At 55.5% G+C, this 15,029-nt stretch overlaps 1 protein-coding gene across 7 annotated transcripts in view; it reads right to left on the reverse strand.

Annotated features, from left to right (window-relative positions):
* MPPED1 (metallophosphoesterase domain containing 1) overlaps window positions 1-15,029 on the reverse strand; it is a 97,685-nt gene that overhangs the window by 66,404 nt on the left and 16,252 nt on the right. For 6 of the 7 annotated variants that reach the window (XR_012418645.1, XR_012418646.1, XR_012418647.1 and 3 more), the window contains exon 3: window positions 7,314-7,495. The exons of the other annotated variant lie outside the window; for it this stretch is intronic. Coding sequence is in view for 3 of the 6 variants with exons in the window: in XM_045363494.3 (XP_045219429.1) it covers window positions 7,314-7,495 (182 nt within the window). In the remaining 3 variants the exon portion in view is untranslated. The remainder of the gene's footprint in view (window positions 1-7,313; window positions 7,496-15,029) is intronic. 7 annotated transcript variants of the gene reach the window in all.

Consider the following 15,029-nt stretch of genomic DNA (forward strand, 5'->3'; position numbering starts at 1 on the left):
CCCATTCCCAGGAAGACTCCAGTCCCACCCGACTGCACCCTCCACGCATAGAGCAGGACGGCTCCACCTCCCGGAGGCAGGAGCAGCCCCGCACAGGGGCAGGCGCCCGGGTACCAGCTCCAGGTCCTGAGCTAGGATGGGGGGTGCCCGCCCAGCACACTCTGCAGCAGTCAGAAGGGGCGGCCACGCGGCAGGATCTTGCAGTGCTCAAGTCAGGAAAGGGCGGAAGAGCGAGGTGCACCCCGGCAGGAAGGAGCACGGGAGAGAAGGAGGGAGCTTGTGCATGCTGTTCATTGGGTGGGGAGGTGGGAAGAAGGCAGGGAAAAAATAAAGAAATGAGACAAGAGCAGGGACTCACACAAGCTGCAGGGGACAGAGAGCCATGAACTCTGAGCTGGGGACCTCCCCCATCCGCATCCAAGGTCGGTCCCCCCTCCAAGAAGAAGAGAGCAGGCCAGAGAGTAGACTGGAAGGAACAGACAAATTCTGAGGGGGACGTGGAGGGGTGTCAACCACCAGCTTGCACCAGAAAGTACTTGTTTCCCACACATGATCCTAATTCCTGTGCCTGTGAGCTGCCTCCTGCTCCTGCAACGGGAGGGTGAGGTCCCACCTGCTCCTTTCCGAAGCCCCCGACCTCCACTTGGAGCCTTGAACACAGAAGGTGCCCATTCCGCCGGGCCGGCGGCCTGGGATTAAATCACAAAGAGGCAAAACGATTGTGTGTGGCTCATTTCCACGCAAACCCCCTGCAGCCTCGGGCCTTCCACGCAGTGGCAAATGAGGCAAGAACCAAAGAAACGGTCTTGACGTGAATTCTCCATTTCCCTTTCTCTCCCTTCCTCCCTCACGGATTTTAATTAAGGGTTTACTTGCAAAAGACCTAGTTCTATTTCACTAAATCCTTGGACCCCTTTTATATTGTCTCATATATCGTGTTATGCTCGGCGCCAGTACAAAGTTAATTATAACTTCTAAACACTCCATTACCAGGCCTCATCTTCCTCCCCTGCCTGAGTCTGCTAAGGGTAGTGCTACTTAATTAACGGGCCCTTCATGTGCTTTACAGACCACACTTTTTCAACAAACACCCCTGGGCACCTCGGTGCCAGGCTGGGCTGGGCTCTGAGGACCTGTGCTGACCAGGGCATGGTCTCAGCCCTGGAGAGGCTGATAGAAGCTGCAGGAGGAAGGGGGCCAGCAGGCTGGCACACAGAGCACCCACAGCAGCTCAGCAGATGACACAGTGGGCAGAGGGGACAGTGGGCAGGACAGACGATAGCAGTGTCAGAATCACAACAGATGACTGCAGACGTCAGCCTCCAAGGGAAAGGAGAGGGGACACGGGAGCCCTGGCTGGGAGGGTACCAAACACCACAGTGAAGTGCTTCATCTTACTACATAGCCTAAGGGGATGGGTCAGAGGTTTGGGAGTTCAGTTTGGGATAGAACTGGTCTAAAACCCTGGCAGACACCCAGGAGGAGGTGTTTTGTAAGAAGACTAGACAATGCAGTGGCTGGACGAGAGAGATGGAGGCATTCTGCAGGTCTGGGTGGAGTGAGAACGGGGGAGTCTGAATGGTTAACATTTGGAAAGAAGGTGGTTGAGAGGCCTAAGGATGGACCCTAGGAGGAGCCCCCTTTGGCAGGCAGGAGGGGAATGAGGAACAAAAGGAGGAGATTGGAAAGGGCCCTGGAGAGGGAGGCCACATGGAAGCTGTGACAGAACCCACGCTAGAGGAACCTTCGTCCAGCATCAGGCACCGCAGAGCTCAGGGGAGGAGAGGCTGACCAGTGCAAAGCCATCTGTGGCCTCTGGCAGTCACTCCCGAGGGTGGCGCAGGGTCCCCAGGCTGTAGGGGCTAGGGGTGCAGTGAGGGCTGTGGAGGCTGCAGGCTTCCTGTGGCTGGGGGTGGGGAGGCCAGCCTGGTACCTGCCAGTCACAGAGAGGGAACTTTCTGGCATCTTGCAAATCCCAGCTCAGGAACTGACAGTTCTTGCAGGCAGGGCTGTCACTCAGAGACGGCAGCAGAATTGAGACCTGGCATTCTTGCCTTGGGAAAGATGTGGGCAGTGCCAGGGCCCTGGGGTCAGTGGCTGCCTCTGCAGAGCATCCCGGGAGGAGGGTGCTTCTGGGTGCTCAGCCTCCCCTCCTGCCCTCAGCACCCTGGCCTCCACGGGACCTGCATGCAAGCACATTTCATCAGGTCCAGAGCCCCTGTGGCCCCAGCTTCTAGCCTCGTCCTTGAGACCCCAACTCAACCTGTGCTCCCTGAGTCTTCCTAGATCGCTTCCCAAGTCCTGTATGGCAACAGCGATGGCTCACACTGGTCTGTGTCACAGCACTGCCCTCCTTGAAGCCCCCATTTACTGGTGGCCCACCCGGCGGCATTCAGGCACGCCCTGCCCTGCAGGGGTCACCATGGCCAGCTCACAGACAGGGCTGTGTCTGCAGGGTCAGCATGCCTCTCATGGCTGCACACTCCTCTCTGTCCAGGGCTCCCCTGGCTGGCGCTGGGCCTGAAGCCTTGACCCTCCCCTCCAGGGGCTGCCGGTGAAGGTGGGAGACACTCCCCCTGCCACAACGTGAGAGCCACTGCCAGAGCCCAGACCGGGAGCTCTGGGCGTACAGAGGAGGAGGGAACAGCTCTGCCCAGCGGGGTGGGGGAGGCTTCACAACGGGCAGCTCTGGAGGGGTGAGTGGAGCACGGGCCCAGGACCAGGGAGGGGAGCTTGTTCTATGAGTGAGGAGTCCAGCCGCCCGGTGTGGCTGCAGGGAAAAGGTGCTGCTGGTGTTGAAGTCAAGGAGTCTGTTTTGTGTGGGGCAAGGATGAGGGAACGGCAAGTTGTTCACCATGAGAGCCATTTCACAATGACAGGGCTCCCGTGGTGCCCGGACTGGGCGAAGCGCTGCATGGGAACATTATTCATCAACCTTCCCCCACAGCCCTACGGCAGGAAAACAATTCTCCCCGTTCTACAGGTGAGGCACAGAGAGGTTGAGAGACTGGACTGAGATCACACAGCAAAGAAGAGGAGGAAACAGGGGTGAAGACAGCTGCCTGGCCTCCAGCCGCCCCACCTTCCTGCACTGGCACCGCGGACTGATCCGTCCAGCTGTGAGCTCCCTGAGGCTGGTGAGGGGCAAGGAGCCACCTGCACATTCTTTGCCATTTTCAGCAAGTTTTCCTTCTGCGTTCACTCTTTATAGCTGGAGAACCTGTCCTTATCAATTTTTTAGCTGCTTACTTGACATTTACAAATCAAGCTGCCGCTTCTAATTCATGAATACATTTGGGATATTAACGGCCAAGGGGAAAGAGGGACTGTTCAGAGGGACTTTTTCATTCCAACCCGGCCCCCTCCAACCAACTCAGACCCAGACAGAAGCCTGCAAACAGGCAACACAAGGACACCAGTCACAGCCGAGCCGAGAGCAACGCACCTCACAGCAAGTTAGAGTCCGCAGCAATTTAGCCACACAGAGCCCAGTTAGGTGCCTTGTCTTGTCTTACATGGTGGGTCTTTATTAATTTTTTAAATCTCCTCCTGTTTGTCTGGAGGCGGCTCTCAGAATATGATTTTAAATGCTTTCCATGAGATCATTGAACAGGGAAGGAGCAGGTTGTGAATTTCAAATCTAACTTTCTCATCCAGGAGACGGAGCTGAGCCAGCGGGTGGGCGAGGGGGGCAAGGTGATGAGGTGGGTGTGCAAAGGTCTCCCACCCTGTTGGCTGGGGAAGGGGCTCATGGAGACCCTGGAGTGGCTGGATGACGCCAGGATTGACCCAAGGCCCAGCGCTGTCCCACCCCCTCCTGGGACACACTTGGCACCAGTCGCCCAGGAGCGTTGCCTTTGTTTGAAATTACCAGAAAAACACACCCCTCCCCCACAGAAAATCAGACAGAGAGAGAGAGACGGACAACCCTAAAGGAGAAGGTAAAACCCCATGACCCCACCACCCAGACATCGATTCTGGAACATTCTGGAGCTTTAGCCCTCTCCGGGCACACTCTGGTTCTACAATCCATCATGGCCTAAACCTTCCCAAAGCTCCCCCTGCCCTTAGGATCAGCCCCTCACTCCTGTCCCTGACCCAGGAGGCCTGTGTGGACCAGTGCCTGCCCCGTTGCCCTGCCTCTCCCACTTCTCAATGCTCCCAGTGCTCTCTGCTCCCACCTCAGGGCCCCCTGCAGCCTCCACGTCCTCTGCCTGGAACGGGTCCTGCCCAGAGCTGCACGAGGCTGCCTCATGCTCACCCTCAGGCCTGGCCCAACATCCCCTCCTCAGGGAAGCCTTCCGTGCCCACCCAGCTGAATGGCCACCACCACACGCCCCCAGGTGGGTCCCTGACAGACCCCGTAGCTCTCTCTAATGAATGGCTCCCATGCCGCCCTCATATATATGGAGCCATAGTCCCCCCTCATCAGGCTGAGTGGGGCCCGGCGTGCCCTTGGCCTACTGTTACCCCAGGGCTTGTGACACACCTGGCACCTCGTGGGCTCTCAGTGAGGCTCAGCAATAGGATGATGGAATGTTTCCTTCCAGTCTCTTTTTCTCTGCGTCTGTTGTTGGGAGGGCTGTTGCTAGCTGAGACCACACGTGCCTATCTCTCGGGAACTCCACACGCTATAACACATGTGTTGTTCCACCGCCTTCCCTGCCAACTCCACCTCAAGGTTCAGGTCCAATGTCTTCCTCCTAACACCCCACCCCTACCCAGGGGAGCCCAGATCTGGAGACGCCAGTTCATGGGGGCAATCATAACGGGTACACAGCACTTTACAGTTTACAAAGTGATTCTTTCCTCCATTCCAACACAGCCTCAAAACAACCTTTGGAGGGATGCGAGGCAGGAGAGCCTGACCGCCCCCATTCAAAATCAGGCCCAGAGGGGCCACGTGGCTGCTGCGGTCACCCAAGCAGAAAGCAGATCCAGACTCCAAACAGCATCGTCCATACCCTTACTTCCATTAGGGAGGCTTCACCTCAAGAAGGAGAGGCAACACAGAGCTATACCAAGAGTTCAGCACTGGGGTCCAACTGCCCAGTTCTGCCATTTACAAGCTGTGTGACTTGGGTGAGTGACTTCACTTCTCTGGGCCTTGGTTTTCTCCTCTGTAAAATGGGAAGGATAATGGTTCCTGCCTCATTGTCAGGAAGATTGAATGAGTTACTAATACATGCGAAGGGTATAGAACAGCACCCAGCACATACTAAATGTTCAGTAAACTTGAGCTTTATAGAAAAATGCCCCTGTCCAAATGCACCACATAGGCACACAGTCCCTCTCTCAGCCATAATCACCAAACTCTGGGGACCTGAAGCACCGGCCAACCAAGGGGTCTTGCTTTGTGCAGTGGGTGAGTGCCCAAAATACCAGCTGCAAATGGACTGCTATTCATGCCGTCGCTCGCATGCAAATGCTCCTCCTTCCTCAGTCTGAAGCCCATTCCTCCCTGAGTGACCGTCCTGACATCTGCAAATACTTCCAGGCAGCAAAGGGGCGAGGCCCGAGGGAAAGAACCTTTTGTAAAAGGAAGACCCCTTTACAAGTTATGAGTTCACACTTTCCACCCATGATGGGGTGCACCTGGAAGGCCAGGCTGTGTGTGAGAGACAGTCCTCACCCTTCAGAACCTCCATTCTCCTCTGTCGAATAGGGACGCAAATGGTAGCCACCTCAAATAGCCGTTCCCAAATTCAACAAGGCAGAGGTGATAAGAGACTGCCACCCTGTGCCTGGCACACAGTGGGGGCTTGGCCCACAGCGACTCCAGCCTCTCTGCCTTGGAAACGGCCTCTTGACTCCACCAAGTGCAACCTCCTGTCTTTTGAAACCCACAGCAGATGGGACAAGCAGCCTCCCTCGGGGAAGGGACCCCTCCTGAGGGGCAGCCCAGACCTGGAACCAGTGTGGACAAGGTGAGAATCCCAGGGCAGGCCTGCAGGAGCCCTCTCCCCCGGCCTGCACTTCCTGCAGCCCAAACAGAGCCTTTGATTAGAATTTCCCGTTTGAAAAATCAATATTTAAAGGCCTCTGCCTGCCAAACAGAAGGGAAGGCCTTGCTTGTAAATATTTGTCTCGCCTGGCAGAGTCAGGCCCCTGGCTCGCCGCGGCTGCCCTGCCTCGCTCCTGGCCCTCTGCTCGCGCAGTCTCAGCCAACTGCACAGCGGGACGCCCCTGAGGAGGCGGAAGGGACCGTCTGGCAGCTACGTGGGGCTGCGCAGAAAGGTGAGCGGCCCTGCACCCACGCCTCCACGGCAGCAGGCCTGGGTGCTGGGCTGCACAGGGGCCGTCCATCTGTCTTCCCCGGGTGGGGACAGAGACGCCTCACTGTGAGGTTTCTCTGGATTCCAAGGCAAGCGAGTTTTCCCAGGGGGTCCCCCAGGTTTTTTTCTTATTTTGGAAAAAAAGCACAAAGACAAAACCCAGGGGATGTGCTTATACATCATCATCCGCCATGGTGCAGTGTGTGGGAAAGGGCTCTGCTGCCGAGACCAGCAGCTGCCCACATCTGGTCCCTGGAGAAACCATCTCCATGGCAGTGGGTGGCTGAGCTAGGACGAACCAGCTGAGCACCTACCCTGGCACCACCATTCTCCATGCCATTCATTCATTCATTCACCCACTCAGCCATTCATTCATTCATTCATCAATTTCTTTTCTTTTTGAGACAGAGTCTCGCTCTGTTGTCCAGGCTGGAGTGCAGTGGAGTGATCTCAGCTCACTGCAACCTCCGCCTCCTAGGTTCAAGTGATTCTCCTGCCTCAGCCTCCCATGTAGCTGGGATTACAGATGCCCGCCACCACACCCGGCTAATTTTTGTACTTTTAGTGGAGATGAGGTTTCACCATGTTGGCCAGGCTGGTCTCGAACTCCTGATCTCAGGTGATCCACCAGCCTTGGCCTTCCAAAATGCTGGGATTACAGGCATAAGTCACTGCACCCGGCCTCATTCATCAATTATTTATTGAGGCCCTACCTTTGCCAGGCACCAGGGCCTGGACACTCAAATGGACAAAGACATAAGCAAAGTCCCTTTTGGAGGGGGTCTTCCAGGCCAAAAAACAATTCCCAGAAACAAATGGAAAGTCACAACCAAGACAGATGCTGGAGGAGGGGAGGTCCAAGGTGGATGGGAGAAAGGGGCACCTGGTCTGAGAGGTCAGGGAGGATGACCAGGCAGGAACAGGCCAAGGAGCGGGCCAGGCAGAGCAGGAGGGAAAGGCAGGGAGGCAGCCTCGGAAGACGGCGGGAGCCCCCTTCCTGCTCAGCACAGCCACCCACCTGGGGCAGGAGGGACCTACCCAGCCACTCGTTGAACTTCTTCACCTCGCTCGGGAGCCCCAGCTCGGTGAAGTCCCCAGCGTGGATCAGCACGTCGCCGTACGGCATCTGGATGGGGTCCGTCCTGGAGTGGGTGTCAGAGACGCAGACAAAGCGGGTGTAGCCCGGAGGCTTGGGGGCATCATGAGGCACCGGGTCCACCCTGTGGGGAGAGATGAGACTGCGGGTCAGGAGGCCATGGAGCCATGAGCCTGCGGGTGGTGCGTCTGCAGCCTCCTCCACCACAGTTCACAGCCCCGTCAATCCTGTTCATATCCACCAGACCAGGGACTAGACACCCAACCTTCCCACTGCAGCCTGAATCCTGACTTCCCTCATCTTTAGCCAGGCAAAGCATGTTTGGCCCCCGAGCCTCAGTTTCCCTGTCTGTAACATGGAAACGTCAGGTTGTGGGGGCTGTAGTGAGGGTTAAAGGGAGTGGGAAGTGGGTACAGCGAGCATCTGCCCTCCGAGCTGAGGTGCTGCACAGCTACCAACCTTTTGTTCATGATCACCCCCAGAGGAGACTTGAGGATGTCTTTTATTTCCCCTACTCACCTCCCTCCCATGAAGCTTCAGCACCACTGAGATGCCCTACGTGTGTTTAGGTACCTCCTGTCCACATCCGCTTTAGACAGAAGAGCAAGACGTTTTTTTGACTCCCCAAGCACCAGATTTTACCCCCTGGGGGCACTATGGCCCCCACTGAAACTGCATGGAATAAAGCCTACGGGGCGGGCGATGAGGACGACTGCCCGGCTGTGCAGGGCACGTCGGCCATCACAGGAGAGCCGCATGGGAGGGGGAGTTTCAGGAGAAATAAAGAGCCTAAAGGCAAGGTGTCCATTTTTCAAAACTGCAAGACAGTGTGATCATTTCTAGACCGAGGGCCTTCCAGGGCTGTGTCAGAAAACAATCCTGAGTCAGAAGACCAGGCTTTGCACAGCCTCGGTCTGCACATCTGTAAAACGAAGCTACTTCACTAAGCAAAAATAACATTTTAAAAAGCGGCATAAATGTAGATTCTTGTGCCTCAGGAGCCCATCGTGGCCCTCTCGTTTGACAGACGAGGATGCCAAGATCCAGCCAGGCTGAGCAAGTGGTCCTGGGCACCCCAGTGCAGAAATGTGGACGTGGACTAAGACCCCGGCTCCCGGCTCCCCGTGGGCTAAGACCGCAGCTCCCCATCCAGGGCTGTCTCCACTACACGTTGCCTCCCCAGTTGAATGGTTTTACCAGGCTCAAAACTCTTAAAAACAACGCAATGACATTTCAACAAGCAGCTCTCTCCAAATGAGTATGCCGCTCGAGGAGTTGTGTTTAAATCTAATTATGCGGCAAACCAAAAGCGGTGCCATATCAGTTACATAAATACTTTTAAAGACATCTTTCTAATTATCCTTTTTTTTTTTCAGACAATATACTTCGAAGAAATTTAATTAACACCTTACGAGAGACGTGGGTTCAGCATGCTAATTTGCAGGGCGCACTAGCGCGCTCCATCCGCCGCAGCCGCAGCCGCAGGCGCGGAGCCAGCCTCTCCCCACCATGATGCCGCGGCGGGAGCGCGCACCCGAGGCCCCTTCCTGGGGGTTGTGAGGCCGAGGGAGAATCCCAGCAAGTCAGAGCTGGGCCAGACTGGGAGGAAAATGAAATGAATCCGATGACGACCAACTAGGGAGGTGCTAGGAGCTCTTCCTCGTGTCCTCCATTCACTCATTCACTCATTCATTGAATACAACACATCCTGAATGACTACCGTGGGCCAGCCCTGAGCTCAGCGGAGGACCACAGGGATGAACCAGGCTGACCCCTACTCACGACGAGCCCAGGGACTGATGGCAGCAGCAGCCTTGGCCAGACGATGACAATACAGCCAGCACCTTTGACAGGGCAGCAGAGGGGACAGGGCCCAGAGAAGGCCCTAACCTGGCCTGGAGTCTCCTGGAAGCTTCCATCAGGGCAGTGTCTGAGCTGATCTGGAAGCCGAAATCTCCTTCCCAGGAATTCCCACCACTCCTCTGTCCTCTGGGGCCCCCAGTGACCCCCACTCCCCATGACACACAGCTGATGTGACCTACACACCCTGCCGCCGCCCCCCCCCCCCAACCCCCACCACACACAGCTGAGCAGACCAAGGGCAGCCAATTGCTACTGGGCTACTGGCCTGGCACAGAAACTCAAGTGAGCCAATCAAATTCATTCATTCATATTCTCTCTCTCTCTCTCTCTCTCTCTCTCCCTCTCTGTCTCTCCTCCCTCCTCCTTTTCTCTGTTTCCCTCTCTCCTCCCTTTCTCTCTCCTTCCTTTCTCTCTCTCTCCTCCCTTTCTCTCTCCTCCCTCTCTCTCCCCTCCCTCTCTCTCCTCCCTTTCTATCTCCTCACTTTCTCTCTCTCCTCCCTTTCTCTCCTCCCTTTCTCTCTCTCCTCCCTTTCTCTCTCCTTCCTCTCTCTCTCCACCCTTTCTCTCTCCTCCCTCTCTCTCCCCTCCCTTTCTATCTCCTCACTTTCTCTCTCTCCTCCCTTTCTCTCTTCCCTTTCTCTCTTCCCTTTCTCTCTCTCCTCCCTTTCTCTCTCCTCCCTTTCTCTCTCCTCCCTCTCTCTCTCCTCCCTTTCTCTCCTTCCTTTGTCTCTCTCTCCTCCCTTTATCTTTCTCTCTTCCCCTTCTCTCTCTCCTCCCTTTCTCTCTTCCCTTTCTCTCTTCCCTTTCTCTCTTCCCTTTCTCTCTCTCCTCCCTTTCTCTCTCCTCCCTTTCTCTCTTTCTCCTCCCTTTCTCTCTCCTCCCTTTCTCTCTCCTCCCTTTCTCTCTCCTCCCTTTCTCTCTCCTCCCTTTCTCTCTCTTCTCCCTTTCTCTCTCTTTCCCCCCTTTGTGTGTGTGTGTGTGTGTCTCTCTCTCTGTGTGTCTCTGAGGTTTTGAAGATGTTATAAGGTGACAAAGACTAAGTCAAAGAGACAAAGAGATGAAGAAAGGAGAGACAGGGAGTATAATGCCACCCCCGAGCTGCTGGGACCCTGACAGTCTACCCTCCCCGGCGCCCTTCCTAGCAGAGGAGCCCTGAGTGGGCCTCAGCTCCCGCTTGCCACCAGCCAGCCAAGAGCAGTGTGGTTCTGAGGGCTCCGGTTGGGCTGGGCCTGCTACTGGAGCCAGAGCTCTTTAATTAACTCCACTCTTACTTCCCTGCACCCCGAGGCTTCTAGAGCACAGTGAAGATGCAGACCTAGTCATCCCCAGAGAAAGAAATAGACTCTCATTACCCGGCACAGTCCTCCAGCTATTTGGATTGAAACAAATGCTCGACTTTGAAATAACAACAACAACAATGATTCCAATGATCCCCACGCATCAAGAGCTCATTATGTGCTGGGCATGTTACAGGCAGTCGCTCTCTTCACCCTCATAATGACCATCTAAACAGGGTACTATGGGTAGCCCCATTTTACAGGTGAGCAAACTGAGGCTCAGAAAAGGCTGACTTGTCCATGATCTTAGCTACAGGAGCTGGTGCAGCTGAAATTGGAAGCTGGTTTTTGGCTCCAGAACTCACACCACACTGGACTATTACCAGGCTGGACTTCATTTCATTCAGTCAACCTATGGACAAATCTTACTGAATGCCTCTAAATGCCAGGCACCTGCTTGGTGTAAGGATACATCTGTGGTCAGGACACCCACAGAGGCCACCGGTGTGAAGATCCAGAAACCCTGACTATGTTTGCAAATGAAGGAAAGAGCAAAAAGAGTCAAAATATGGAGAAGGAGGCCAGACACAATGGCTCACACCTGTAATCCCAGCACTTTGGGAGGCCAAGGCGGGCAGATTACTTGAGGAAAGGAGTTCAAGACCAGCCTGGCTAACATGGTGAAACGTTGTCTCTACTAAAAATACAAAAATTAGCTGAGCGTGGTGGTGTTCACCTGTAGTCCCAGCTACTCGGGAGGCTGAGACAGGAGAATTGCTTGAACCTGGGAGGCGGAAGTTACAGTGAGCTGAGATAGCACCACTGAACTCCAGCCTGGGCAACAGAGTGAGACTGTATCAAAAAAAAAAAAAAAAAAATTAACAACAACAACAAAATGTGTATATGTAGAGAAAGAGAGAGACAAAGAGACAGTGAACAAGGGGGCATCATTTGAAGATCCATCTATACCTGAAGCCAGACCCAAACTTGAAATTCTTAATATGGGCCAGCAGACTCCTTTTCATCCTTAAGGCAACTTCAGTTGTGTTTCTGATACTTGCAATGACAATGAAAAGTTAGTCCATGCCCAAGCTCCCAGCTACTAAGTTAAAGAGTGGAATTTGAACCCAGGACTTCACAACAGGAATCTGGGTATCTAATCTCAACACTTTGTGACCAAAAAAAAAAAAAGTACAAAATGGTTCTTTCTCAGTGACATTCTGCAGGGACCAGAGATAAGACATGGAAGCAAAGGCTTCTTGTTTCTTGGAGCCAAACTCAACTTCCCCAAAGCTGCTGCCTACTGGGGTGGCTCTGAGACCTGACACCCATCTCCAGCTCTCCCCAGCCTACACCGATCTTCCCATGGGATTCCTGGCAGCAGGAACAATACAGAGGAGAGAACAGCCTCCGACACCAGACCCCAGGCTGGCACCCCAGCTCAGTGACTTCCTCCTCGCTGTGCCCCTGGACCCCACCAGCCTCCAGCCCTGCTCTGTAGGGTGGAGACGAGCCACTCCCTCTTTGTCATGTTGTGAGAACTTAACCAACCTTCACAGCTGGAGCCCTGATGCCAATACCCCTGCAGTGCGCTCTGCATCCTGCTCTCGGTTCCTTCTCTCCCATAAGCCACTGGTTCTGTGGAAGTGCAGTTCCTGGTGCCAAAAGCCCAGAGAGGCATCAGAAGCAGAGGCTGTTACCCCTCGTAACCCTATTCCTGCAGAAATGGGGTGCTCTGAAGGTCCAGGCAGGGACAGCTTCCAACAACTCGTCCAGCCGTGTGACTGGGCATCAGCCATGGTGTTTTAGTAGGAAAGGACCTTTAGCCCCTTCCTCTCATTTTACAAATGGGGAAACTGAGGCCTGGGGAGGAGCAATGACTGGCTGGATCAGCATCACACAACAACTGCCCCGACCCCTTGCCCAGTGGTCTTCCCACAAAGCAATGGATCCAAGGGGACCCTGGCCACAGGACCCTCTGGCGTCCCCACGCCTGTCCTTCCTTCCCACATCCTGGCCTCTGCTCTTACTGGTCCCTCTTCCTAAAGTGGCCCACTCCACAGAGGCCACAGTGCAGCTGGTCCTCCACGCCCAGGGATTATGCCACCCCCACCCCCACAGAAAGCCCTCCGTGATCCCTGACACTCCTCCTGAGTCTTGCCACCTGTCCCGTTCTCACTCTCTTCTCTTTCCTGCTTCCTGTTCCCTGTGCTAGGCACCAGACATGCAGCCCCATGCTCGTGCAGGGGACAGATGCTTGGGAAATCCTCCCGCAAAGGAATGTATCAGCACAGACTGAATCAGGTTCCACTAAGCGTGCGCCACCAGGCCCAGCAGTGAGCACCTAGAGCTGGAGCAGGGAAGACTTCCCTGAGGTGGTGACACCTGGGTGAGATCTGAAGGAGGAGTCAGTGCTCATAGGGCAAAGAGTTGGGATCAGAGGGAACAGCATGTGCAAAGACCTGAGGCAGGAGGAAGACTGGAATGTTTAAGAAACCGGAAGCAGCCACTGTATCTGTTGCCCAGCACGACACGGATGGAGAATGAGGCTTGGGAGCCAGGCGGTGCCGGGGTGAGTCCTCCCCACTTGCTTTGCTCCTTGTCCCCCATCCCTGCACTCCAGGCTGAGCTCCACGTCTCCAGGAGCCTCTCAGTGTGTGGACAGGCCAAGGAGCCACACGGCACCGGGTGGGAGTCCCAGCTCCCCACGCTCACCTTCCAAAGCCTCAGCATCCTCATCTGTAGAGAGGGGGTCCACACCATCCTGGGACAGCAGGAAAGGCCAGGAACAGGCACAAAGGGGCTGCTCCAGGCCTGGCATGCAGCTGTGGCCTCCCATCCCACTCTGCTATAGCTTCAAGGACCCGGTGCACGCCTGAGGGGCTCGAAGGGTCTTTCAGCGATGACTCAAGCCTCTGCCATAACGCCTTGTAAAGGTCAGAGAGGGGTTGCTGTGCCTGATGCCATGGTCCTGGGGACCTACATGAGAGCTCCAGGCTAACCCTGTCCCCCAACACTCACTCTTGCCTTCCCACTGACCACTAGGTCAGTGGTCCGCCTGCCCACCCAGGGCAGAAGGGCCGGGCCTAGAGGGGCCTCCTGAGACCCCCACAGGGTTGCTCAGTTGCCAGGGCAAGGAATCTTCAGCCTTGCTCACAATCCAGAGGCCCAGCTCCAGAGATTCATTACCCAAGCAGAGCCGGCCTCGTCACCAGCAGGGTCTCTGGGGGCAACGGCATAAATCACAGGACTCAATCAGAGGCCATGTTTGGACTGTCACTGTTGTTATTAAATATAAATTGTGGATTTATTAAATAAGGCCCCCTCGCTCCCTCACCCCGGAGACAAAGCCCAGGGTGGCGACAAATCACATGTCAGAAGGTGGCAGCCATCCCCCCACCGCTCCTGGGAGGAAGCAGCCGACTCGCCATGGAAATCCGTTCAGCCACCTCCAGCAGCCTGCATGCTTCCGAGCTTGGGGTGTGGAGGCTGAATGAAGGGGCAGTGGGAGGCAGAAGCCCCCCATCTCTGTGCCCACCCTGGCTTTACCCAGCTGTGTGCAAAGTTGTGTTTCAAAGCTGGAGCTCAGAGCACGCTCTCTCCAGGGCCCCACCCAAACCCCAGCTGCCTCGGAGCCCCAGAGCCAGCAGGAGCCGGGAACTCTCCCCACTGCCGGAGGTGGTGGTGCAGAGCCGTCCAGGATGGGGTGGGGCAGGCCAGGTGTAAATCCTCACGGGGCCTGCTCCAGCTCCCCAGCTAAGTTCCTTCTCCACAGCGCTTACCATCACCAGCATCACACGCTTTCATGACCATCTGCTAACTGCCTGCCATCCACTGGATGTAAGCTCAGCACAGGCAGGAGTGCCTTCGATCACTGCTGGGTCCCAAGCCTCTCACCAGGCCTGGCATGTGCTACCAATGCTGAATGCTTGCTGCCCACTGGGCCTTCTCTACCAGGATTTAACTCTTTCATCCCCAGTATTACTGTGTGCAGCATTTTTTTCACCCCCTAAGAACCAGTTTTTACCCCTTGGAGGGGCTGTTTCCTCCACTGAGAATGCGTGGACTAGCGCCACGGGGGGTGAGGACCAGCTTTCCGAGCTGTGCAGAGCACATGTGCCAACCGAGGAGGGCGGCACAGCAAGGGGAATTTCAGGGAAGCATGTGGTGCCTCCACCTGGAGTAGCCAGCTCCAGATTGGGGAAACTGAGGCACCAAGCAGCATGACCCCCATCCAAGCAGGCAAGCTCAGTGCCCAAGGTCCTAAACACTGAGAAACTCAGCAGCTCACAGACATCCCAAATGCGTGAATAAATGAATGACTCAACAAAAGAATGAATGGCCCCGGGTGGCTCAGTTAAATGCAGTAGATCACCCCTTCTCATTCTGTCATTCACCACCCTCCCTCAGGATGCAGCCCAGCCTGCAGAGACCTGTGGTGTCTCCTGCTCATCCCCCACTCCCACTGCCTGCCCAGCTGGGCCTCCCTGCAGTTCTTAGAGACCCCCGTCTTCTAGC

Source organism: Macaca fascicularis, chromosome 10 (genome assembly GCF_037993035.2).
Source record: "Macaca fascicularis isolate 582-1 chromosome 10, T2T-MFA8v1.1".
In the NCBI taxonomy this organism is placed as follows: Eukaryota; Metazoa; Chordata; class Mammalia; order Primates; family Cercopithecidae; genus Macaca; species Macaca fascicularis.